This window comes from Neomonachus schauinslandi, chromosome 9 (genome assembly GCF_002201575.2).
Source record: "Neomonachus schauinslandi chromosome 9, ASM220157v2, whole genome shotgun sequence".
In the NCBI taxonomy this organism is placed as follows: Eukaryota; Metazoa; Chordata; class Mammalia; order Carnivora; family Phocidae; genus Neomonachus; species Neomonachus schauinslandi.
The window spans coordinates 62,795,014-62,821,370 of NC_058411.1; the positions used below are offsets into that span (position 1 = coordinate 62,795,014).

Below are 26,357 nucleotides of genomic sequence, written 5' to 3' on the forward strand. Positions count from 1 at the left end.
AGAAAGAAAGAAAGAAAGAAAGAAAGAAAGAAAGAAAGAAAGAAAGAAGAAAGAAAGAAAGAAAAAAGAAAACAAACACTCCAGCTAAATAGCTTCAAAACAAACAGGTCATTTCAAGAAAAGACATCCAATTATATAGACTCTGATTACTGGTAATAACTTGGAAGTCTTAAGAAATTTAACAACTTCAGCTCAAAATAATTAAACTGAACTGTTAAGGATAAAATCACCACCTAGACTCAACATAGCTACAGATGCAGAAAGAGTAAGAAGGCTTACTGATTCATTGTCCCTTCTGTTGCCAGTCCCCAATGCCAAATGAATCAGATAGCAAATATTAACGCTTTTTTAAAATTAGAATTCATAGGAGAAGGCTTTTTTTTTTTTTGGTCCTCTTTTTTTTTGTAGCAAGATTATTACATTTGATTTTTCAATTTTGAATCTTGGACTTTTCAAAGACATAGAACTGATAACATAAACACATAAGAAAAACTTTCCATTCCATGTATGTATGTATGTACTTCATTTATGTAAGTCAAACATGAGACTTAGGCCTTCAACTAATGGACATTGACTTCAAGGTCATTTGAGGAATGTAATCATTTTATCAATAAACCTCTTCCCTTAAGGGTATGAAGGTTTTCTGGACAAGGGCTTGTTCTATATTATTATTATTAAACAAGTCTGACTGTCACATTTATTTCTTTCATGTAGCAACAGCTTGAACTTACAATTAACTTGGAAAATTCTTAAAAGGGATCCCTACCCCTACCTTGCACACTGCATTAAAACTCAAAGAGGAAACTTGCTACCTCTCAGCAACACACCTCTATGAGAAGGAGCTCCAAGAAGGAACAGTGGAGTTTGTTGAATAAATAGTGTTGACTCATTATGTAATGAAAAGGTAAGCAGTATACTTTATGTCTTTACCTTATCTGTAAAGCATACACATTGCTACATATGCTTTCAGAGTGGAAAGCCACCTTCTAACAAAATCTTCATGGGGTATTATATGATTAAAGAATATCATTGGTGAAGGAATGATTGAAGGAATTAATGGCTTAGTTTGGTAAGATTAAGGGAAATCTTCACGTGATTTTTTCGAAAGACAGTGAGATACACTGAAACACTTCTTATTAGTAGGCAAATAAATCTCTGTGCTATGACAAAGGAAGTTTCATTGAGTGGTCGAAGATACCTATCCCCTTAGTTTGCAAAACCACTTGTAAGATGAATACATTTTCCAAGCCCTGAAATATTTTTTTTTCTGAGAAAAATTAGAGACCATTATGCTTAAAAGAAAAAAAAAAATCACTCACAGACTCCTTTCCCATCTTCTTTCGTAGCCGTGTTTGCCACTGGACAGCTTGCATGACAATGGCTTCCCACCTTCTTTCGAGATTTACAATGATCAGTTGCATGGGCTGGTGGTCTGCGTTCAGATTGCAAGTCTCCCGGTCATCTAGAAGATGCTGGCATAATCGCAGGACGGAGGCCACTCCACGACGTCGCTGCTTGATTTCACCACAGAGGGACTGCAACAAAGAGAGGGATCGATTCATGGGTGTTTATAGAGCAGAAATCCCTAAAACATGAAACGCCTTCTTCCACCATAATTTCAAATTGTAGTGATATACTTGGCAATGAACAATAAGACAAGAAGGGCTCTGGTTGTCTTTAGATTGGAGACCTCCTATTGATACTCAACTAATGCCAAAGAATTTAGCTGCATCCCATTCCTCTTCCCTTTTTATACTGATTTGTCCATCTAAAATGCTGGGTCCCACCTTGAACCTGGGTGATTAACAATTTATAACTTAATGAAATAAATCATGTAGGTCATGGGAATGCCAAACAGATTGACATGCTTTGATTCCGGGTCACAGGAAACACAAAAGATAGAAAAGTGCCCCGAAAGGACATGGAATTTTCCCAAATTTACTCCTAGATTTTTTGGAGCCAGAAGTTCAGTTTTCTACTGGCTGGGAAAAAGTTAAATAAGATTGCCAAGAATTTTGATATATAACATCTATTATTGGGGGAAAAAGGGATAAGCAACATTTCTCTTCCAAAGCTTGATTAACAAAGCAATGATGTTCTGAAAACAGAAATTAGGATACTGGATTATTATTGCACTACTTGTTGGTTGCTGTTTCCTTTAATAGACATTCACACAATTTAAGAAGGATATGCATGCATCAAAATAGCATTTTGCCCCCAGAAGCATTTGTATTACTGCAGTGACCCTAAGCTGAACAATTCAAGCAAAATAGTGGGTACACATGTCTAAAAATATTATATCTTTTCTTTGCCTACGGATAGTGTGTAAGTGATATTCTAATTTGAAGCCTTCAGGAGAAATGATGATTATATCCACAAACATCACTGAATTACTAATCTCCTTCGACTGCTACAATTGGACTGCTCTAACAGTTAACAGATTGCTTATTAATCAACAAGGGTAAACAAGACAATGCAATTTCATTTAGTGCGAGAGTTTTAATGCCTAAAAGTATCTGTGCTTAAAATGTTAATCTAGATAAGGCTTCATTAGAAGAAGTCTTAAAATGATTAAGTGCAGTTCATGGAAATGTGCACAGAGCGGTAGTAGATCAGCAGGTGGACATTTCATACAGATGTTCTGCTTATTGATATAATACATGCTATAGCCATTTAAATGACCCTAACTCAGTAATAGCTGAAATTCTATTATTTCTGTAATGAGAGAACACTGTACCTTTAATATTTCTGAATTTTAAATAAGGTGAATGACAAATACCCAAACCTCTATTTATGGCAAAATATGACTAGGAATTTTATTATTCAATTTATACCAGTGCAGCATTTTTAGTTATGTTTCCTGAACTTACCCTTATTTATTTTCCTAGCATTCATTATCATTTTCCTACATAACTCCTGATATAACCACTAGGTCTGACAAATTTCTTTACTGATGCTATTCATTTGTTCAGTGCAGAATGAGGAGGAAACCTCTGGATATTCAAAGATAAAACTTGAGGGCTGACTAAAGCAAAAAGCATTGTTTCCATCCCCTCCTCCAATACAGCTACCTCCCCACTCCTAAATGCATTCTCTCTCTTTCTCTCTGTCTCTCTCTCCCTCTCTCACACACACACCCCCTTCAATTTCCTCTCTTGCTCTAGAACTTGAGCAAGTCAAACTATCAAGCCAAATTAATTCCTGCCAAATTTCGGTCCATATTAACACTTCAAAATAATAATGTAGCCAACTGAAATTGGTTGAAGTGAGTCCTGTGAATAGGAATATTGAGGATTCCATTTTTCATTTTTGTGTTGCTATAAATTTGTTTAAAATACAGGGTTAGGAAAATCAAAAGTGTTATTTCCATGCCATAAAATGGGATCTTGCAAAACTCTCTTTGCAGTTGACTAGACTAATAACTGCATTCCTCAAGCCAGCAAAAAGTCCCAATGTTTCTTAGCCAAGTGAAAATTTGCCAGGGACAGCACTAACAGTATGTGTGGGGTTAGAATGGCCTCACTGGTAACATTTACAAAGTAGCCCAAATGGGCTTCATTCACCTCACAGGCACTTTCAAAGTTCTGAAACAGGACATGTGAGATCACTAGGGGAAATTTTCATAAAGGTCATTGGCCATAATTTTTTTACGAGTATCTAGAATGTATCCAGTATTTAAGTAACCAGATGATCCCCAACTCACATCTTAATGTGAGTCAGTCCAGGTAGTTTAAAAACCATGAAAGCTGTTTTTGACATTCAGTATCAGATTTGATGGGATGTTAACATTCACTATCTAATTTTTGGATCTTCACAATCTTACAATTTTTTTTTTACTTTAAATATCCAAAGAACTTAGTCTATATCCTGGATTGATAATTTATCCTATATGCACACAGGGAAATAACACTACTTTGAAAAGGAGGTGAAAATTGAGAATTTTAAATGGTCAACATATTTTTTGACACTTTTTTATATCTAGGAGATATAACTGATAAAATAACATTCTTCTATATAAATGGGTTTCCATGACAACCATTAAAATATACATATTTATTTATAATCACAAACACATACTAAATAAAACCAATGCATTTGCTGGCAATGTTTCTTAGAATCAGTAGCTTACATTATTTCCATGATAAACTATGCACAGAGAAATGTTAAATATAACTATACAGGAACAATTAAGTATTGTAACTATTTCTAGCTTACATTTTCAGAGGAAAGTACTTTAAAACAGAAACCCAAACTAAACAATCTAAGACAGACGCTATAATAAGATAAACTCATCCCTGTCTCTAAGACCTCCTCAAATGTACCCTACACTTTCCATCTGCTAGGCACTGTTTCAGGCACTGAGGCTTCAAAAAGGAGCAAGTTACTGCTCCTTCTCTCAAGGAGCTGAGAGTCTGTGGAAGGTGGACGATACAAATAAGTGTGGTAATGAGAGTAATGAATGTAGAGAGAGACAATTTAACAGAAGTTCGTGCAAGTTGCTATTGGAGGAGTTGGTGAAATCTTCAGGGAAACAACGTTGAGCCAGATGGTCTAAGCTGAATGGTTGCAGTTCTCAAGACAGAAGGGTCGGGAAGCAAGTGTCCTGGGGCTATGGGGGCACCTAGAGTGTCAGGGAGAAGAGACAATGAAGCAGCTGGACGGGAAGTAAGGAACAGAAAAGTTTGGAATGCTTTTCATTATTGTCAGTTTGGAAGCATTTTCCTTGATATCTCATGAGATCATGTTGGTTCCCAAGCATACTCATATTGCGTTCACAGAAAAGTACAGAGATAAGAAGAGTCAAAGGACATCTAAAAAGAAAGAGAAAATCTCCACTAATGATCAATATGTCTAAGAAAGAGATTCCAAATGCTTTTGTATGTAGTTGTCCTATTATTTGGTAACTGTTAGGCAATTTCTTCTTACAAGACTACCTCTGTTAGTACAGAGGTCTTTGTCTTCTATCACTTCAGAATTCAGTTGTTGGAATATGGTTTGGGTGTGCTGCATTTAAATTTCTGAGGAACTTTTTATTTGCTTTATTTTCCATTTCTACTCAATTTCTTCATGTTATTAAAAAGGCAGGCTTGCTATGAGAAATGTTCTAGAAAAGTAAAATTTTAAATTTCGAAGTCAATTTTTTTTTCTTTTACAATAATCGGATCTCCAACCCTCTAAACATCTTTTTGGACATGCTGCAATAGCGTTGCCAACAGGCGGGAGGTTTTTATATCACACTTATAAACTGTCAATCTGGTTTTCAATTCATCAATGGTGATGCAAAGGAATGTTTTTGGTTTATCTGGGGGGTTTTCTTTCCTTTTTTTTTTTTTTTTAATGGGGGTTTTTCTTTTTCCTCTCCTTTCTCTGTCAACCTTTTTGACTCTTTAAAGCACTCTATTATTAAGCCAAATGTGATGTGACATCACTTTTGACACTGGCTTCAGTTTAACACTATGAAAGGTAAGACTTCCAATATTGGTATTTTATTTTTCATTATATATTAAACATAAACATATATATACACACACACATATATACATATTGTACAACATGATTATAATTTTCTTGCATACCCATATTCTTGACATTAAACAATAATGTCATCTACTATCACAGAAGGATATAAATAAGTTTACAATCAAAGAACTATAATTAGACCAAAACCCAACTGCACAATAAGTAAAATGTAAGAACCAAATAGGGAAAAGAGAGGTGAGGAAGAAAATACAATTTTAAAACTACCAAAACTAAGCATATGTTAAAAACAGAGAGAGAAAAACTCTGAGAAAACTCCAAAGCAATTTGTCTCTATATATCTTACATAATTATATTCAGCAGGTTAATGTAACATCATTAGGTAGGTCAATCTGAACAAAGTGATAGGACTTCAGGTGATCTGTCAACTAAAAACCATTTACAAAGCAATGCCATTTTTAAAGTCAAACATAACTTTCTTTTCTTTTTTTTTTTTAAAGATTTTATTTATTTATTTGACAGAGAGAGACACAGCGAGAGAGGAGACACAAGCAGGGGGAGCGGGGGAGGGAAAAGCAGGCCTCCCGTGGAGCAGGGAGCCCGATGCGGGGCTCGATCCCAGGACCCCGGGATCACGACCCGAGCCGAAGGCAGACGCCCAACGACTGAGCCACCCAGGCACCCCTAAACATAACTTTATTTTCTAGATTGATCAATTGTTTAACAATATCTATTGAGTATGCCCTCTCTGTGGCAAGCACAGTAAAGAAGTTTCAACCTGCAAATATGGATACATACCTGCCTTCGATCTAGTTAGAGTAAGGAAATAACAGAGAGAGGGGAAAGAAGTGAAAAAGACAGGCAAATTCTTCTGGTTTAAATATTCACAAGTAAATAGCTCCATCTCCTGTGGCAAGGGTTTCCCACACTTTTTCAAGTGTTTTTCTTCTTTTTTGCACTTTCTGTATTTTGCCATTTTAATTTCATGAGGCGGGCAGTGGTTTTCTCTTCATCTGCTACCTGTGACTAGATGTGTGGAGCAAAGGTTCTCAGAGAGTGTTCCCCGGGCCAAGCAGCATCAGCCTCACCCATGAACTGGGAAATGCCAATTCTCTAGTGCCTCTCCACATCTTCTGAATCTGCAGCTTGGGGATAGGCCCCAATGAGCTATGGTTTAACAGATACCACAGGTGTTTGTTTGAAAACACTGGCCTACAGGAAATGGAGGAACTTTGTTTTACAGATAAGAGAATTAATCCAGTTGAGCAGATTTTTTTTTTTAGAAGTATAAAATGGAAGTTACAAGTTCTAATTCTGAAGTCACACTGTTAGCCAAGTGCCTAGAGACCATGCCCATTTGGTGATCAGTTATTTTTTTAATTGTTACTGAATTACTGAAAGAAAATGAATGAATGAATGAATCAATGAACAGATCTTTTTGACTAGAGGTATCTTTATATTATTAGTACTTGCTTGATGATCTTCAGGAATTTTCAATATAATTATTAAGAATGATAATAATGGGGGCGCCTGGGTGGCACAGTTGGTTAAATGTTGGACTCTTGGTTTCAGCTCAGGTCGTGATCTCAGGGTCTTGAGATCAAGCCCCATGCTGAGGCTCCGTGCTGAGCATGGCGTCTGCTTAAGACTCTCTCTCCCTCTCCCTCTGCCCCACTGCATTCTCTCTCTAAAATAAATAAATAAATCTTAAAAAAAAAAAAGAATGATGATATATTAGGTTCTTTGAATACCTATTTGATATTTTTATTTTTTATTAATTTTATTAATTTATTAATTAATCCTTTTATTAATTTTATCAAATTAGTCACTTAGTAATGAATGACTAATACACATGGCATTGTGCTAAATTAAATAGAAGCTTCTCTCAGAAAGTGTATATAGTGAAACAAAACCATGACGATTATTTGGAAGGCACAAGGCATCAGATGCAGGGAATGTTAATGCTGCAGCCATGGTCTAATAAGAACATACAGCAGATGGGGAAAATGAGAGGCAAGACTGTACCTCTGTGAGTCTTCAAAAGACGCTTTTAACTAGTTGATTCGGGATTATTATTTTGGGGCAAGGTTGACAGAGATCATATGGATAGTATTTCTCATAGTAATAAATATTTATTAAGTATCAATTAGGTGCTAAACTCCATACTTTTCATTATAGGATTGGAATTGGTAAATAAGAGGAATATAATAAGATGTGGTACCTGTTTTTAAGTGCCTGTGATTTGGCTGTCAAGAGAAGACTCTGCCTCCTCAAAGTAAAAAAAAAAAAAAAAAAAAAAGGCAAAGGTTTTTGATAAGACCTAACCCATCAGGTTGTTGTAAGTTTTAAATGAAGTAAACACAGGAGTAAATCTTCATTACTTGTGGATAGGCAATGGTTTTTTAGATAGGACATCTAAAGCAGAAGTGACTTCTGACTTCTTAGGCAATGATTTCTTAGATATGACACCAAGAGTACAAGTGACTTTTGGACAACTTAACCAAAATTAAAAACTTTTGGTCTTCAAATGACACCATAAGAAAAAATGGAAAAACAACCCACAGAATGGGAAGCAATATCCGAAAATCATGTATCTGATAAAAGATTTGTATCCAGAATATATAAAGAATACTTAAAATTCAATAATATAAAGATAAGTAACCCCATTTTTAAAATGGGCAAAGTATTAAATAGACATTTCTTCAAGGAAAACATACAACTGGCCAATAAACATATGGAAAAATATTCATCATCTGTAGACATCAGGGAAATGCAAATCTAAACCACAACTACATACCACTTCACCTGCACTATGATTTTAGCACTAGGCTAAAATAAAAAAGACAGAAATCACAATATTGGCAAGGATATAAGGAAATTGGAATCCTCATGAACTGTTGGTGGGATTGCAAAGTAGTGCCATTCACTTTGGAAAATAGTATGACATTTCCTCAAAAAGTTAAACATAGAATTACCATATGGTCCAGCAATTTCTCTTCTAGGTAAATGCCCAGAAGAATTGAAAACATACAACCATACAAATATCCATAACCACATTATTCATAATAGCCAAAAAGTAGAAACAACCCAAGTATCTATCAATGGATGAGTGGATAAAAAAAATGTAGTATATCCATACAATGGAATATTATTTGGCAATAAAAAGGAATAAAAGGGTGCTTGCCCGGTTCAGTCAGTGCAGCATGTGACTCTTGATCTCAGGGTCATGAGTTGTGAGATTGAGCCCTGTGTTGGGCTCCGGCTCAGCAGGGAGTCTGCTTGGGATTCTCTCCCTCTTCCTCTGCCCCTCCCCCCATGCTCTCTCTCAAATAAATACATCTTAAGAAAAAAAAGGTAATGGCTATGAAATTCCCTAGGATGGAGTCATAACTACAAACCTATAAATCTCAGTCACCAAATAAGACATTCTGCTATATGATAAAAATAATACAGTGCTGTTTTTAATATAGCTCTCCTACTTCTAGAAATATCATAAAACATAAACAGAAAAGTATACATAGAAGAGCATGGATGTGGAAAAGGAGTTGAAGAAAATGTGGAAATTAAAGAATGTTAGTTAAGTCTAATTACTGCAGTGGTGAGTTTCATTTACCATCATATACATCTTATGAAATTGTAATCTATTGTGTTGTTGGTGTCAGGAGAAAAATGAGAAACATGACCTATCAATGTACTTCATGTACTTCACCAAAGATCATTCTAAGTTGGCTATACATATATGAACAAACACAAAATTTTTAAAACATTATGTTCTCCTCAAATATTTAGTCAAGGATTTACTTGACTGCAAAATAATAACCAACAACCATTGAAGCTTATTAAATTGCTAGCGTATTATTCTGAGTATTTTCTTAGTTATTTTTCACTAATCTCATACATTAATGACAAACATTATTTGTGTATTTCTGTCTGCTATGTATTTTGTTAGGTATTTTATATGTATTGGCTCATTTAATCCTCACAACAGTACTATGAGATATATATTATTGCCATGTGCCTATTTTACAAACAAGGAAATAGAGACAGAGAGGGGCGCCTGGGTGGCTCAGTCGTTAAGCGTCTGCCTTCGGCTCAGGTCATGATCCCAGGGTCCTGGGATCGAGCCCCGCATCGGGCTCCCTGCTCCGCGGGAAGCCTGCTTCTCCCTCTCCCTCTCTCTCTCCCACTCCGCCTGCTTGTGTTCCCTCTCTCGCTGTGTCTCTCTCTGTCAAAATAAATAAAATCTTTAAAAAAAAAAAAAAAAAAGGGAAATAGAGACAGAGGCTAAGTAACTGACCAGAGCTAATGCAGCTAATAAGCAGCAAAGGCAGGATGCTAACCCACGCAACCTGAATCCCAAGCCAATTCGTAAAAGCATTATCTACATTTCCTTTCATGAGAGAGCTGAAGAGGCTTGTAAAATTTCTCCATTTTCAGACTATTCTGGTCCCTGATTTCCAACCAGATGTGGCCATAGCCATAAAGTTACTGTTGAAAACACAGCCAACAAGTTCTTCAGTATACCTTTCAGGGGTCTATCTTATACCCATTTCTAGGCCATTGTTAAAAATTAGTAATCTATGTAATTCTTAAACCCAGGGTGGTTGTGATAGCAGAGATGGAAAAAATACTAATTCATTCACTGAACAAGTGTTTATTGAACACCTATTATAATGGGCACTGTTCTGAGTGTTTGAGATGCATCTGTGAACAAAAGAGATGAACTTTCTACCCACAAGGACCTCACATTCCACCAGACAGTGGAGGATAATCTCTCTTCTGAGAAAAATGTAAGTTATATAAATAATCAAAAAGAGATTGAACAAAAGTAGGAAACATTCATTAGGCAAATGATCATCCAAGTTTCCAGCAGCGGGTCAGCAGATCTTTTGGTCCTGATGGCTCCATTCTTGAGCCAATTATGTGCTTACCTTAACCATATCTAGTATATAAGTATTGCAAATAAGACTTTCCATCCAGGAATTGTAAAGAGGTAATTCTTCAAAACAGCAAAAAAATTAAAATACCTCAAGTGAGGTATGAATGATGACATCTGCATATTTTAACTGATTCCAAACTTAAAAGACAACATCAGCCGATATAGGAACTCAGCTCAGTTGCAAACCCTGGGACTTAATCTATATTGAAGCTAAATATTCTATAAGCATTCAGTGAAGTGCAAAAAATAGCAACTGAAAAATGACATGATTAAATGGCACGACATGCAATCATTTGCTCTCAATTATATCAATGTATCTTCTTCATTTCTAGGAGTCAGGCAGAAATATTGTTTTTTAAATGCCTCTATTAAATTGGTCACCAATAATAAAATAGATGAGAGTCCTAATAAGCTCATTTACATAACATACATCATACACTACAAAACTATTCTCTCCAAACAGTTTTGCTCATATATTTGTCTCCTGGTTGTCATGAGTCTTTGCTACATTAGCAGATTTCAAAAGCATAATTCTGCCTTCAGAACCATTTGTAGAAAAACGTTTATGAAACTTTTCTAGTTAACCCTTGGCAGGATCCTTATTGCTAATTATGGAAAAGGTATTGATATAATATCTTGGCTGTCACATTTTATTATGGTGATGGTAGAAGCAGAATCTAGGTCTGACATTTTGGAAATACCATCTAATTGCAAGTTAGAAACAGAGAATGACAGTTTTAAGTAGATTATAACTTCTTTCAAAATAACAAACTGGTTTATTTAATGTAAAAGCTGGATTTTAAAAATAGCATTAAAGACTCCTGAATTGGTTTACCAAGCACATCTCTATCAGCTTCTTGAAGAAGGTCTGGGATGTGTGCCAAAATAGTTTCAAAACTGTACATGACAATATAAGTCTAGATTCTAACACCAAATGATTTCTTATAACCATTTAAAATCAAAATATTTCCAGTGAATACTTCTATTTTTTAAGAAAAATCATCTCCCCTCTGTTCATCTGGGCAGCAGACGATTGAGGTCCAAAGACCAGTCACCTTAACCTCCATAGCCTAAATAACCTGACCTTTGACTTAGAAAAAAATCTAACTTCTTGCAATCTAGCATCCTCACCAATGAAGCTGAATCATTAAGGGCCACCAGGACTACTAGTTAGTACTGCAAATTCTTGGATGAATGGTGTCATCAAGGGAAAAGCTAATCATTCTTTTACAAACACTCATTTGATGTTTTAATTGTTTGTACTTTCATGTGTTGAAAATTTTTAATTATATTTGGAAAGGAGTATTTCTATTTCTATTAGCTATTTTTTTTTAGCTGTGGACTAAAATATAATAACCATTCTAAAATTGCAGACCCTTACTGTGTTATTCCATGAAAGCTGTTGTTATCCCTGTGCGGTATTCTTTAATTTTTTTTGTGACTTTCCCTCCATTAGGTTAAGTACTTTTAAATATGTTTGTTTTTAAGAATCAAGCTCAGTGGTCATGTGCTTAGTTCATATTCACATGTAATTAGTAATTTGTTATATACTTCCTTTTCTAAATTAAAAACACTATTAAAATTCCAGACATACAAAACAATATGAAGATTAAGTTACTCTAAAGAAAACTGTAATAGCTTACAGATTGCTTGTATCATTACTAAAATGCCGGTATCTATTACAGAGTCTCCCTGGAATAAAGAATGCACTTTGGCAATAATCTTTTAAAAACATGTCCATTATTGTTAAGATGCTAAACTAGTCTGCAATTATAGGAAGGTAACTTTTAGCAATAAGGGGGAAAGGGTGCTGGATATAAATGCAACTTAGCGATTATACTACAAAATACCTTTTCTTAAAATTCCACAATCACTCTTTTCATAAGCAGATAAGGCATTAATTGCCATTTATTTTTACATTATTATATTTTGAAATCTATTTACAACACCCACTGTGCTTTTTATCTCTATTAGACTCCATGGGAATCATTTCAAAGTAATTCTGGGGAATGAATAAAGGTGATTTTCCTCCTCTAGATTATCTGCTGATCCCAGCTACCTGAACTCATCTGTGCGTTTAATGAATGTTGGGTATTCACCGGCCAGGTCAAAGGAATATTCAGGACAGTCTTGAGGAGAGAAAGAAAAGAATTCTATGTGACAAGGTACAGCACAATACACCCATTAGGCTAAATCCATAAGAGAAGGATCATCGTAAAGATCATACCCGGAGAATGAAATAGCAAGAAAAAGCAAGGAAAAAGAAAGTGAGAGAACACAGAAGCAAGGACGGCCTAAGAGGAGTTTCCAGGGATAGTGTGGAACACATAGGAGAGGACAGATTATTGAACTAAGTGGTTTCATGACTCACTCAGCTCTGTTGCATGGTATTTTTCTAGCTCTCTCATCTATACACAGCTGACTATTCCTTACCCCTCTCCTCTATCAAACCCTATATTCCCAAATTTATCTCTGAGTAACATATTGTTTATGAAGCCACCCTTGGAACTTGTTAAAAAGCTCAGAGTGTTACTTGAAGTATAACAACTAGGAATTGGTATTTTAGGGAAGTATTCCTGTTATTCCAGAATCCTATAGGTGGTAAATAAATGAATTCAAGAACACTTGGGACACAATAAGAATGCAGGAAGAGAGTTAGGCTTTGCGGAATAACACCACTAAAACGGAGGAAAATGATACTAGGGACAAAAAGTCAACACTGGAAAGACCCTTCTGTTCACTTATTTACTTCTCCCTGACCTGGAAGAGACTGAGGTATAAACAGCTCTAAAACTTTGTATTTCTGACTTTATTTTTATAGCATCTAAACAGGGCATTTTCTTGTGAATTTGGATCACTAGGAATTTGCTTCTTAGCTCTTTCCTTTGCTTTTGTGGTGGAAACCCAGGGCAACTCTACTCCTTTTCACCAGTTTTCAGTATTCCCAGATGTGCAGTAATACTAACTACACTCTCAGGGTCATTTAGAAGTTTAACTAACATATAACAGCAAAACACTCCTCAACCATTATATTAGGTAGTAGAGAGATGCTGACTAAATATTAGCCAACTGGTAAACTGCTATAATGATTATTTAGCTCAAAGCAATATTCCAGAATCTTGTGAAAAGGAAATATAATAAGAACTTCATTCTTTAAACATTCCCATAGCTAAAATATAAAGCAGAGTCCAGGAGAAATTTTTGAGAGCATTTTCTTGAATAAAGTTAATTCTCATTTTAGAGGATTCTGTTTTCATTACTTCTGAGACACCACATCTCTCTCCTATTTGCTCCCTAAAAGATGACCGAATATACTGGGGGGTAGTGCGTTCATTCATCCCAACTAATATTTTGGCAGCAAGGTAGAATATACGTCATCTGAGCATGAAGGTGTTCCAGTTGAACATCTGAGAAGCAACTTGGATTGAGGGAAAAAAACACAACTTAGAGTCTTCTCCTAGTTTGGCAATAACTAGTTGTGTGATCTCAAGTAAATCATGTAACTTTTATGTGCCCTCAATACCCTTTCTCTACAATGCAATGATCCTTTAGCTTTTAAGATCTTCTGGCACCAGATTATTACATAAGCTTATTCTGTTAAGTGATAGGAAAAAGATCATGTGGTGGTCTACAATGGACTTGTAAAAAAATAGTAAAATACAACTCTGAATATCTCTCAAATCAGTTGCAAGTTGACTCTCATTTTCTCTGGTGAAATTCTAGTGGTGAAAGAATAATTTCATTTTGTCTATCATTTTTATTTATTTTCCTTTCACTGTCCTGAACTGTAGGAAACTACTTTAATTGGACAAGTGTTTTGTTGTAGTCATTTGTATGAGTCAACCTTGCTTGGCCTCAGATTCTGCTCACATATTCTGTTCATGTTCTAACATCTTCAAAATCTAACTCCAAAAATCTTTATAGTGAGAACCACTAAGTAAAGCACACAAAATTGAAAAGTTGACTTCCATTGTTGCTTTCATAAAGCTGTGAAGTCCGTTGCACCAATGTTTTATTGAGAGTTAAGATGGCATGGTTGAATGGATATCCATTGGCTCTCTTGCTGGTAGTCTTGGCTGTCAGATAAAGGAATGAATGGGTCTCGAAACATCCTTCCAATTCCTAAAAGTCATTTCTTCTGTCATGACGGAAGGGCAATAGAGAAGAACATTTTGAGAAAAGGAGGAGAGCATGAGGGGAAGGAAGAACCTGATTTACCACCTATCCTGCACTTCTCAAAGGAACTTCTAAAACCAGACCTGCTGATCCATTTTTACACTTATCCTCATGACATTAAATTCAAAAAGAAAGAAAAATATCCTTGGGGAAGAGAATGAAATATTCTAAATGTATAGGATATAAGTTAGGATTTAATCAACAGTTCAGAGCATCAATGAATTTAAGAGAGATAAGTTAGGCTATTTTTTTTCCAGATGGGAATAATGATTTATGCCTCCATCCTATCTTAGAGGTTTTGGGAGGATTAATGAGCTAATGTGTCTAAAGCTCTTTAAGCTCCTCATATGGAGGTACAACATAAACAGAAGGTAAAAATGAGAGCAAACTCAACACTGAGTTGAACTCCTGAGAGTAAAGCCCCTGGAAATGAGAAGCTGTTGCAGGTCAAGATGGTAAGTCTCTGAATTCCAATACCAAAGGAGCCTTGGTTTATTGTCATATGTATTTTTAATACTCTTTAAAATAGGACTTCATAGTATTAATAAGCATTTCTACATTTCCTGTTAATCACAATGTCCCTTGTAATGATCATTTTTTATTTCTACTCACCAAATGAGATAGGCTTAAAATTGAGTTGTGAGAATTGCAAAGACATTGGTATTAACTCGTATGAAATCACTGGTTTGGTATTATTGGACTATGGCCTGGATTAGGATTCAGGAAATGTGGGCTGCAATCTGGCTCTGGTTGTGTGGTCATTTAATATATCAGAGACTTGTTTTTTTGTTTTTTTTTTTTCCTTTGGAATAAGAAGGTTGAGCTAGCTAAGTGATCTCAGGTCCCGTCTCGTGATAAAGTCTGCAATCGGCTAGTACTTCTTGAGTATCTAGTGACTCTAAGGTACATTGTCTATGGTACTATGAAGGGTATGCAAAACAAATATTTTAAGATAGTCCTACTTTTAAAAAGTTTATACTCAAAACAACAATGACATATCACCACATATCTATTAGAATGGCCAAAATTCAAAACACTGACAACACAAAATGCAGAAGAGGATGTGGAAAAAGGACTCTTATTCAATGCTGGTGAGAATGCAAAATGGTACGAGCACTTTGGAAGACAATTTGGTAGTTTCTTACAAAACTAAATATATTCTTTTTTTATTATTATTATGTTATGTTAGTCACCATATAGTACATGATTAGTTTTTGATGTAGTGTTCCATGATTCATTATTTGCATATAACACCCAGTGCTCATTACAACAGGTGCCCTCCTTAATACCCATCACTGGGTTACCCCATCCCCTCACCCCCCTCCCCTCTGAAAATTCAAATCAAAGCCACATTGAGATACCTCCTTACCCCAGTTAGAATGGAAAAATTAACAAGGCAGGAAACAACAAATGTTGGCAAGGATGTGGAGAAAGGGGAACCCTCTTACACTGTTGGTGGGAATGCAAGCTGGTACAGCCACTTTGGAAAATAGTATGGAGGTTCCTCAAAAAGTTAAAAATAGAGCTACCCTATGACCCAGCAATTGCACTACTAGGTATTTACCCCAAAGATACAGTTGCAGTGAAAAATTAAACATACTCTTAATCATACAATCCAGCAGTCGTGCTCCTTGGTATTTACCCAAAGGAGCCGAAAACTTATGTCCACACAAGAACCTGCATATGGATATTTATAGTAGCTTTATTCATAACTGCCAAAAACTTGGAAGCAACCAAGATGTCCTTCAGTAGGTGAATGGATTAATAAACTATGTTATAATCAGACAATAGGATATTATTCAGTGCTAAAAAGAAATGAGCTATCAAGCCATGAAAAAGACATAGAAGAATTTTAAATGCATATTACTAAGTGGAAGAGGTCAATCTGAAAAGGCACATACCGTATGATTCCAACCATACAACATTCTGGAAAAGGCAAAACTATGCAGAGTAAAAAGACTGCAGAGTAAAAAGACTGCCAGGGTTTGGGGGCAGGGGGCTAGGGGTGAGGAATGAATCTGCAGAGCACAGATTTTTAGGGCAGTGAAAATACTTGGTATGATAAACCATAATGACAGATACATGTCATTATATAGCTGTTTAGACCCACAGAATATAAGCATCAAGTGAACTGTAATACAAACTATGAACTTTGAGTGATCATGATACATCACTGCAGGTTCATCAGTTGTGACAAACGTACCACTCTGGTGGGGGAAGTTGATCATGGGGGAAGCTGTGCATGTGTGGGGGTAGGGAGTATAACGGGACATCTCTGTACCTTTCCCTCAATTTTCCTATGAACCTCAAATTGCTCTAAAAGAAATAGAAAATAAAAAAAAGTTTACACTCTAGTTTGTTGCAAAGACACATAGATTCCTACCTATACACACTAGGATAACATTTAAATAAGCACAGGCCTCTAGGCACATGCACATACTATTCTGTTCACTCTTCCCCTCCTTCACTTCAGATCTCAATTCACTCATTCTAGGAATTTCCTTGCCCCTCCCCAGGACACTATGTTAATTCCTACCACATTCTATTCTATTTGCCTGTTGACTTGTTACTATCGCCCTTTAGCCTGTGTGTTCCTTGGAAGAGGACAAAGGATGGTTCACCCCAGTACCCAGCACAACACTTGACACAGGTATTTGCATAAGAGAAAAGTACTGAATAAATTTAAAATATCCTTACCCACACTCCCAAATAATCTTGAACTTGCTTCTCTTTTTAGTTACCAGAACCCCGCTATCCTTACACATGTTCTATTACTTCCAATGCTTTTTGTTGAAGATTCTTTTCCTTATTTAAAGGGGACCTGAAGACAGAAGCAACAGCATTCCAGGAAGAGAGGGGCTCTTAGTGGGAGAGAGTCTTGAGAAGGCCTTCTACTTTTGCATCCCTACCAGCATAGCAGTTCCCAAATCCTGTCATCTCTAACCCAGAGGTCTCTCTTAAATCCAGCCTCCTATCTTGCACTCTAATTGCACTATTTCAAGTCCCCAGGACTTATCACCTGAGTTACAGAAGAGCTACCTTCCAATGGGGCTTTTTCTCTCAAAGCTGATGAACACACAACTCTGTAAGACCACTCTCCTGCTCTGGGACACTGAAGATGCCCCCTTAGCTTGCTTTCAACCTCACCTGATATTAGATATGTAGGTGCCCCACGCTTCAGTATCAACAGACAATTTGCTATCCCTTGTATAAGGTCTATATTTTTCTCATTCTGGAATTTAAATAAAACTAAGGGGAATTGAAATTTTCTGTTTCCTTTTTGTCTGGGCCTGAAATATTTGTACAGGAAGCCACTTACAGAATCTCTCAGAGGACCTATCTTAACACTCAGCCCCAGAAAACGAAACTCCCTCCTTAAGAATAAAGAGACATAGAAAAACCAACACATACACTAACAGACACTGTAGTTCAAAGGGGAGTCCAATCTGAACACTCAAAGCAAAAGACTAATACACTCCTTTTGAAACAGAATTAATACAAGAGAAGAGAAAACCTTAGAAAATTTTAATCCATTTCTCAAAAATATGCACAGAGATATTGCATCCATGGCACCAAGGTAGGAACTTCTGAAAATGAAACAAATTAAGATCGGCAAAGATTGTACAAAGATGAAAAGAACTTTTGGTGAATTAAAGATTGCAATGAAGACAAACTACAAAATTAGATACTGCAAAACAGCCTTGAAAATTCCACCAAAAGTCCCTGTTAAAGAAGTGGAAATAAAAATACATTTCTTTAAGTGAAGGAAAGATCCAGGGGACTCAAAATGCACAGAATAGGATTTCCAAAAGGAGGGAACTAAATGTATGGAGAACTTGCGATAAACAATAGGTAAAATTCTCTGATCTAAAACAGAATTTCAATTTTCAAAAGCAATTAGGACTCACCAAGTCCCCAGCAAAAGAAATAAAAAGAGACCAACACCCAGTCATATACAAGTGGAAAAACAAGGTTACTACGTAGCAACAAAAATCAGACTTCTCCTTTGTAACTATAAATGCCAAAAGAATCATTAGCAGTTTTGATGGTCAAAGGTTATAATCCCCACGGCAAAATTTTATATTTGGCCAAGCTACTGTTTATATGCAAGTTCAAGCAAAATACATTTTTAGACATGCCCTTGCATGTTTGGAGAATATACTAAGAATGTACTTTTCCTATAAAAATTATTAGAAGACAATATAACAGCACTAAGAGTAATTTTTGTAAGAAAATAGAAAACCATGGTATTAAAAAAACTGATGTTGAGCAATGAAATGAGTATTATGAAGAATTAACTCTGAATTATTTTTCATATTCTTATGAAATACAATGCAAACATCAAAAGAAATTATTGCAAGTATGAGAAAGAATGTAATTATATTAGTAAAGTAATAATAATAGCTAATAACTAAATCCAAGATTATATCAACAAAAATGGATAAATAGGGTAGAGGATGCAGAGAAGTCAATTTCTCATTTTAAAAGTGGCATCAGTAAGAAGTCGATTCATTGTTATTGGATATAAAGGATATGTTTAAAAAATTCCAATTTACTAGGGTAAAAAGGAACAAAACAACATGTCTTACAGCAAAATATTTAAACAAGACCAGAGTATAGGCTTCATGCATCGCTAACACTCAGCCCAGTGCCTGCCACATGGTAGGTGTCCAAGAAATATTTATTGAATGAATAAATGAATGAACATGATGAAACAAAAGATCAGCAATCTTAATCAAGAAACTAAATGTGATGGGCTTCGTGCTTTTATTAAAAGATATAGATCTTCAGATTTGATTAGAATACAATTTATAAAAAATTCACCTAAAACAATATGCTAAAAAATTGACAACAAAATGACAGGCAAGGATACATCATGCCTTTAGATACATCGTGAAGGACTTCAAGGCACCTAATATATGAGAAAGGAATAAAGCAAGGGCAGGGTCTCTGATTGTAGGGTCTCTGGTTCATTGTCTTAGATTCAAATCCTCCATCTCTTCACCCTGGTCATTAATTGTATATGTACGTGTGTGTGTATATATATATATATATTTTTTTTTTTAAGATTTTATTTATTCATTTGAGGGAGAGAGAGAGCACAAGCAGGGGGGAGAGGCGGAGGGAGAGGGAGAAGCAGACTCTCCACTGAGCAGGGAGCCTGATGCGGGGCTCGATCCCAGATCCCAGGACCTGGAGATCATGACCTGAACTGAAGGCAAATGCTTAACCATCTGAGCCACCCAGGCGCCCCACTGGTCATTAATTTTAACCAAGAGTTTTCTGTATTCTGCTTCTTACAGACTTGTACGTTTGCTTGTCATCACCATGCCAGCAATTTATTGGTATAGTTCTTTCTACTTTTAAATCAATCAAGTCCCAATGATGTATAAAACAACAAAATCATATATATTAATGTTACCTGTGCCACCATTCTGACTGAAATTCATAATTAGGAAGACCTTTTCTTTCCCATTTTAGACCAGCATCTCTATTCAAATTATAAAGATACAATGTTAGAAAGGAAATGGGTGCAAAGACAAAGTTGGCTACTGTAGCGCCAAAGGCAATAAACTTTGGTTCAAAAGATGCCTTTGTCCTTCTAAAGCATCATTCTCAATGAAGTAAAACACGACTCCTGGTACACAATATGGGCTATGTTTTGGAAGTTCTGTGCCAGACTGAAAGTGTTGTTTAGAGGAATTAAATGGCATCTATAATTGAATAAATTTATCAAAGGAAAAAGATGCCTACTACAGAGTCACAGAATGCTAGAGGTGAAGGGAATCCTTTCAAATCAAAAACCAAATTCTTTTATAAAAAAAGAATATCAGCGGGGCGCCTGGGTGGCTCAGTTGGTTAAGCGACTGCCTTCGGCTCAGGTCATGATCCTGGAGTCCCGGGATCGAGTCCCGCATCGGGCTCCCTGCTCGGCGGGGAGTCTGCTTCTCCCTCTGACCCTGCCCCATCTCATGCTCTCTCTCTCTATCTCATTCTCTCTCTCAAATAAATAAATAAAATCTTTAAAAAAAAAAAAAGAATATCAGCAAAAAGAAATTATTTACCAAGATCACATAGCTGGAAATCCGAGATCATAATGTTGCCAACCAACATGACCTAGTGAGGGTACTCAATAAATACCATTCATTGGTAAACTGTAAAAGAATAATGTTGTACTAAAGTTACAGAAGAGGACTGACATGGGTCTATCTCATGACCCTGAGATCATGATCTGAGCCATAAATCAAGAGTCGGACGCTTAACCAACTGAGCCACCCAGGCACCCTGTTATCCCCATTTTTAAGATGAGAAACCTAGGGCTTTAAGGAAGATCATGGATTAGAAATAGGTAGAGCCACTATAAATCCAAGCATCTTGAACCCATTGGTGTAAGCCTGTTCACTATTATGGGTCAGATGCACTGCTCCCATCCTATACTTCGATAAGTGGAGAGCATGGAGACAAGTTTGCAATTCTGTTCTCCCAGTAGCTTCCTAACCTGAGTTTACTAACAATAAAAATAACATTAAGTAATGTTAAGAAATCAATGAAGAATTAGGAATAGAAACATTAATCACACTGGTTTCAGAGCCTAAATGCAGTTCTGTTGATTTCCTCAGTAGCCATAAAGATGGGTGAAACTTCTCTCATCTTTCTAGATTAGCATTGCAGCCTTTAATGTCCATGAATCTGGTTTAACTGATAGCAGTAATACAAATGACACATATGAACTGAGTACACAGCTATATCTTTGTATCCTCAACTCATTCCCCTTCATAGAAATCATGCAGCATCTTCTTCTAGTAAAAGGTATGCTCAGAAAGAATTAGGCCACTGTTGTTCCTTTTTATTTACTTTAAAAGGCTGCACTGGGACTGCCTATAAAAATTTCCTGTGGGTCTTCCCACCACCCCCAGATGGTAGTGTATATAACATTTATTTAAATCTATATTTGAATTTAAACCTTAACCCAGCCAAATTTTTTTAAAGGCAGTTCTGGATTGTACACAGTTACTTAAAATTACTAAAGTGTTAGGTGATGGATTTTTTATATACGGTGGGAAAAAAATATCTGATAAAAGCTGAATTCAGTACTTTCTTTTGATGAACTTACTTGGTTAATATAATAGCTTTTTTCAAAAAAATTTATCTAAGACATATAGAAAAGATTAAATCCTGTCTGATGTTTGTTGATTTTGAAAGCATTCGCATGCTTTTGTCACAGCCAGATTGAATCACTATAATTCTTTGCAGCTTTGCCAACAACATCATTACGAAGTTTGTAATGGCTCCAGGACAGAGCAACGGGGATGATCCCAGACCTGTAGGAACCACGGCTTCCTTTCACTTATTTGAAAACTTCCAAAATATTCTCTTCTGTCTTAAAAATACGGGTAGTAGGGGACACAGGAAGTGTGATTATTTATGGTGGCATTTGAGATTGGTTATAGTGGACACGGGAAATTCCCTCTAAACGTCTTGGCTAGACTGGTCCAATTTTTTACTTCTGGAAATTACACAGTGAGATTTGGGAAAATATTTCTTCCAGCATGTGAACTGTGTTTAGCTCTTTTATTTATCTCCTTTTTTTTTTTTAAAGTAAATTAGTGATATTCGTTGTCAGAGTAATTACTTAGTAATGCTGCACATTTAATAGTTAATTTGACATCCTTTTAAAGACTCTACCCCCAAAATTTTGATTTCCAAGATTTAAAACATTGACTCACTGACTTCCTTCAGCTGGCTGTCAAGTATTCAGAAATGGGATGAGGAACAAAGTAGGCTACAAGTTAACGTGTTTTTTCTCTTTTCAGAAATAGATCTTTGACCTAGGGACTGTTGAGTCTACAAAGGAGAGGCTAATTCTGGAATAGACTTACTAGGTCTGACTATTGGCTCTGTCATTAACTACCTGAATGACCTCAAGCAAATTACTTCAATTTTCCCTGCCTCCGTTTTCTCTTCTAGAGATACGGGATAATAAAATATCTGCCTCAGGATGGTGGTAAGGATTAAATAAAGAAATGCAGGTAAAACATTTAGAAACTGTGACTGACATCCTATGAACACTGGGTAAGTGTTAGTTGTCATCGTTCAAATTGTTAAAGATCGTTTTGTTCCTTCTACTGCAGTTCTAGCACGGTCTCCTTTCTCAAAAGGAGATGCAGATGGTAGCCATTCCCATGTTTATGATAATTTTTGTAATCTAGAGCAGGGTCAGGAACCAAAGGCCTGAGAGCCAAATCTGGCCCACTGCCTGCTTTTGTAAATAGTTTTGTAAATTAGTTTTATTGAACAGACTATATTCATTCATTTACATATTACTGGTGGCCGCTTTTCCACGACAGCAGCAGAGTTGAGTGATTGTGGCAGAGACTGTATTAGCCGGGCTTTTACAGAAAACGTTTGCCAACCCTTGATTTAGAGGACAACAAGGTTTCAACGTTTATTTTGAAGGATCGGTGAATGACTGGTTGGGAGAATACTGGAATTTGAACCCACAGACCATGGCTTTTGCTCTGTCTCTGCTGCTAGTTGCTGCATGGATTCAAAGAAGCCATGTTGACTTTTCCACCTCTCATGTTCATCATTCATAAAAATAAATAAAAACACCCATAAGAAAGTGATCATATTTTCACCTTATATAATTAGTGTAAGGTTTAAGTAGACTAGCTTGGATAAAAGTGCTTGGTCCAATTTAAATTGCTAACCAAATGCAGGGTATTAATCATTGCCGAGCTTACCAAATCTATTTCTCTCATTCACCTTCTTGATGACAGAGCCTCTTGGCAGCTCTAAACTTGTCCTTCCCGGGCTGGTTCTGGGCCTAGTCCAGTGTCGCAGACTCTTTGAGCTGTATTGAGTAATTTCTCCCCAATTTGAGTCTTTAACGAATTTGGTTATGGAATACAAGGAACATATGATTAAGCAATTATTTTCTCTTTGAAGGGTCATCATTAAAGAGTAGTGCTTTCCAGCCAGTGACCTTGAAGCTGCACACACATAGCTCTAAGGGGCCCTTTGCCAGCTGACCTCATTAAATCTCTGACGTGCTCTCCACATTTGATTGTAATGGTGACGATTTCTGTCCCAAGGGTCTTAGGTTCACACCTTCGAGTGTCTCCGCATGCTGGGCTTTGACTCTTTCTTTCTTAGGTAGGATTTTGCCTTGTGTCTAGTCCCACGTTTATCACACTTACTTTCCTTCAAGAAAAAGAATACATTCCACAATTGCTTTTCCTCTTCTTCTGAATACTTGAGATCCTGATCCTTTCTTTCATCCCAGACTAAACTCTAAGAAGGAAACAGTTGTGCCTACAAAGTGATGGGTTGTCCTTTTTAGATGCAGCACCCTCCCACTCCTTTCTCTTGGGTGGTGCACCCTAGCTTATCTATCACTACTCTGGGGGCATATAAAGGAATTCATTCTGTTAAAAGCCTGAGATTTTAGAGAATGGAGAATCATAAAGCTAAGTCCTGTGGGTAGAGCTTGCCTGCAGTATGACCAATGATGGCAGAAGACCTTTGGGAACACACAAGAAGAGGAGCAATGTGGCAAAGAGTTCCACACATACAGGTTCTCTAATAAATCTCATCTGAGAGGTTTTGTCTCTTAGAAAGGCAGAGGGGATCTGGCCTTTGGATTTGTGGTAAGCAAAAAGTTTTTATTCTGCATATGCTTATTATCAATTATGATTTTGGCAGGTTATAAACATTATGTTACATTATTATTATATTACAAACATTTGGTTTAATTCATCCAATGAATGTGGTAATATACAGAACACTTGATTAATCATACACTGAGCACTAAAGAGTAAAGAGTTCAGAAATATTTAAAATTCTGGCGAGGAAATTCCAACAGACAAGCATACAGCTTTCTTACAAAACAAAAAAGAAGTGCCATCATGCTAGACCCCCTTAGCTTATCTGATCAAACTCCTCAAGGTCAAAACTTTAGAAGGGACTGAAGTTTCAAGTGATAGAGAAAAATTACCAGGGCTCCATAAGCTCAAAAAAAGTTGGAACATTTCAATTTAAAAACTGACACATGGCAAAGAAGTTTACACTGATACAGGATAAAAACGTAAAATAAAAACACAAATATTTTCACCTCCCAAGATCTTCAGTAGCCGAAACTATTTGTATCCTGGCCAAATTGCTGAAGACTGTGACTGATAAACCAACCACAAAGAAATAGTGACATTTAATTGTCCCGTTTTTCCCTTTGAGTCATCCAGCACTGAAGGGCATTCAGTAAATATCAATAAATATCAATTTTGCATAATAGTTCAGAGGCTTTAGAGTCAGACAGCCCTGGATTTAAAACCTAAATCTACCACTCATTATATGTGGCCTTAGACACACAAAACCTAACCTCCATGTGCCTGTTTCCATAGACACATCCTGCAAAATCAAGATCCTAGTACCAATTTCATAGGTTGCTATTAGAATTAAATGAGATACATGTATATACTCACAATGGAATATCATACAATTGTCAAAATAAGTGAATTACAGCCATCCTCAATGACATGAATGAATCTTGGCGTTATAATATTAAATGAATAAGGAAGTCTTAAAAGATAACATGCAGCATGATTACCTTTTAATAAAGTTAAAAACAACTAAAATAAAAAATATTCTTTCCTATCAAAGGAAAGCAAGGGCACAAAGAATATTGGGTTCATGATTATCTTAGGAGAGGAGGGGATGGAATAGGGCTGGGAAACCATATGAGGAGGTGAACATTATCATCAAGGTCCTACCTTTTTTGGGGAGGGGTAGAAAAGTCTCTGTATTTATTATATTATTTTAAAAACAGCTAACTACACAAGAGTAGGCTATAAAAGCAGTTAGTTAATGAATAGTGACCCCAAAAACATAAAAATGCCCTAAGAAAAACAGTCTTTGAAAAAAAGAAATAAAATAGCAAAAAGCATGTGATAGTCCCTGGTAGTTTTGAAATGAAAATTCTAGGATTATTTTCAGGCACTAAAATGCACATGGTAAATAATGAATTAGGGGTAGTGAATATTTCCACAGTGGCTAGAAAGTATTAGCAAATGACTAGGACATCTAGGAATTATCTAATGATCTGAAAGTCTAGAGACTTCTCTCTGTCTCTCCCTGTTTCTGTTTCAGAGACTGTTGTATTTGTTTCTAGGATAGCTGAAAATCATGTTGATGACCCTATACAAAGCTTAAGCATAAAGCTAATGTCTTTTGGAAGCATCAGCAAAATTAATGCAGAACTGCTTGTTCTTCCATTTATAACAATAACAAAAGTGGGAGGGGGGTTGCTTTTAAATATCTATGAGATATGGGTGTAGGCAGGTATACAAATAATTGTAATAACAAACTTCCTGTTATTGTTTCCAATTATTATGTAACATTTTGGGGTTTATAATATTAAGAGATTTCTATCCCTTAAATGCACCATTACAAAAAGTAGAAATAATAATTTATGTATGTAAACTCATAACTGTGTGAGATAAATACTATCACTATCCCATTTTATAGATGAAGAAATTGAGGCACCAAGGGATAATACAAGAAACATGACCAAGGTCACACAGCTATCTGGGGCCATTAAGTGGTTTACTAAAGCTGTGATATAGATACTATAAAGAAAAAATATATTTCACATCATCCAGCCTACTAATGACCAGGATGCTTTATAAGGTGCATGTTTTGTTCAAATGACACAGCGTTCAAATATCTGAAGACTCCATCTCCCTGCAATGGGGGTGAGGGCAAGACA

General features: G+C 36.1%; 1 protein-coding gene across 1 annotated transcript in view; it reads right to left on the bottom strand.

Moving 5' to 3' along the window:
* Positions 1-26,357, bottom strand: part of AKAP6 (A-kinase anchoring protein 6) — a 367,046-nt gene that overhangs the window by 44,000 nt on the left and 296,689 nt on the right. The window contains exon 11 of the mRNA XM_021695522.1: positions 1,320-1,535. Coding sequence (XP_021551197.1) covers positions 1,320-1,535 — 216 coding nt within the window. The remainder of the gene's footprint in view (positions 1-1,319; positions 1,536-26,357) is intronic.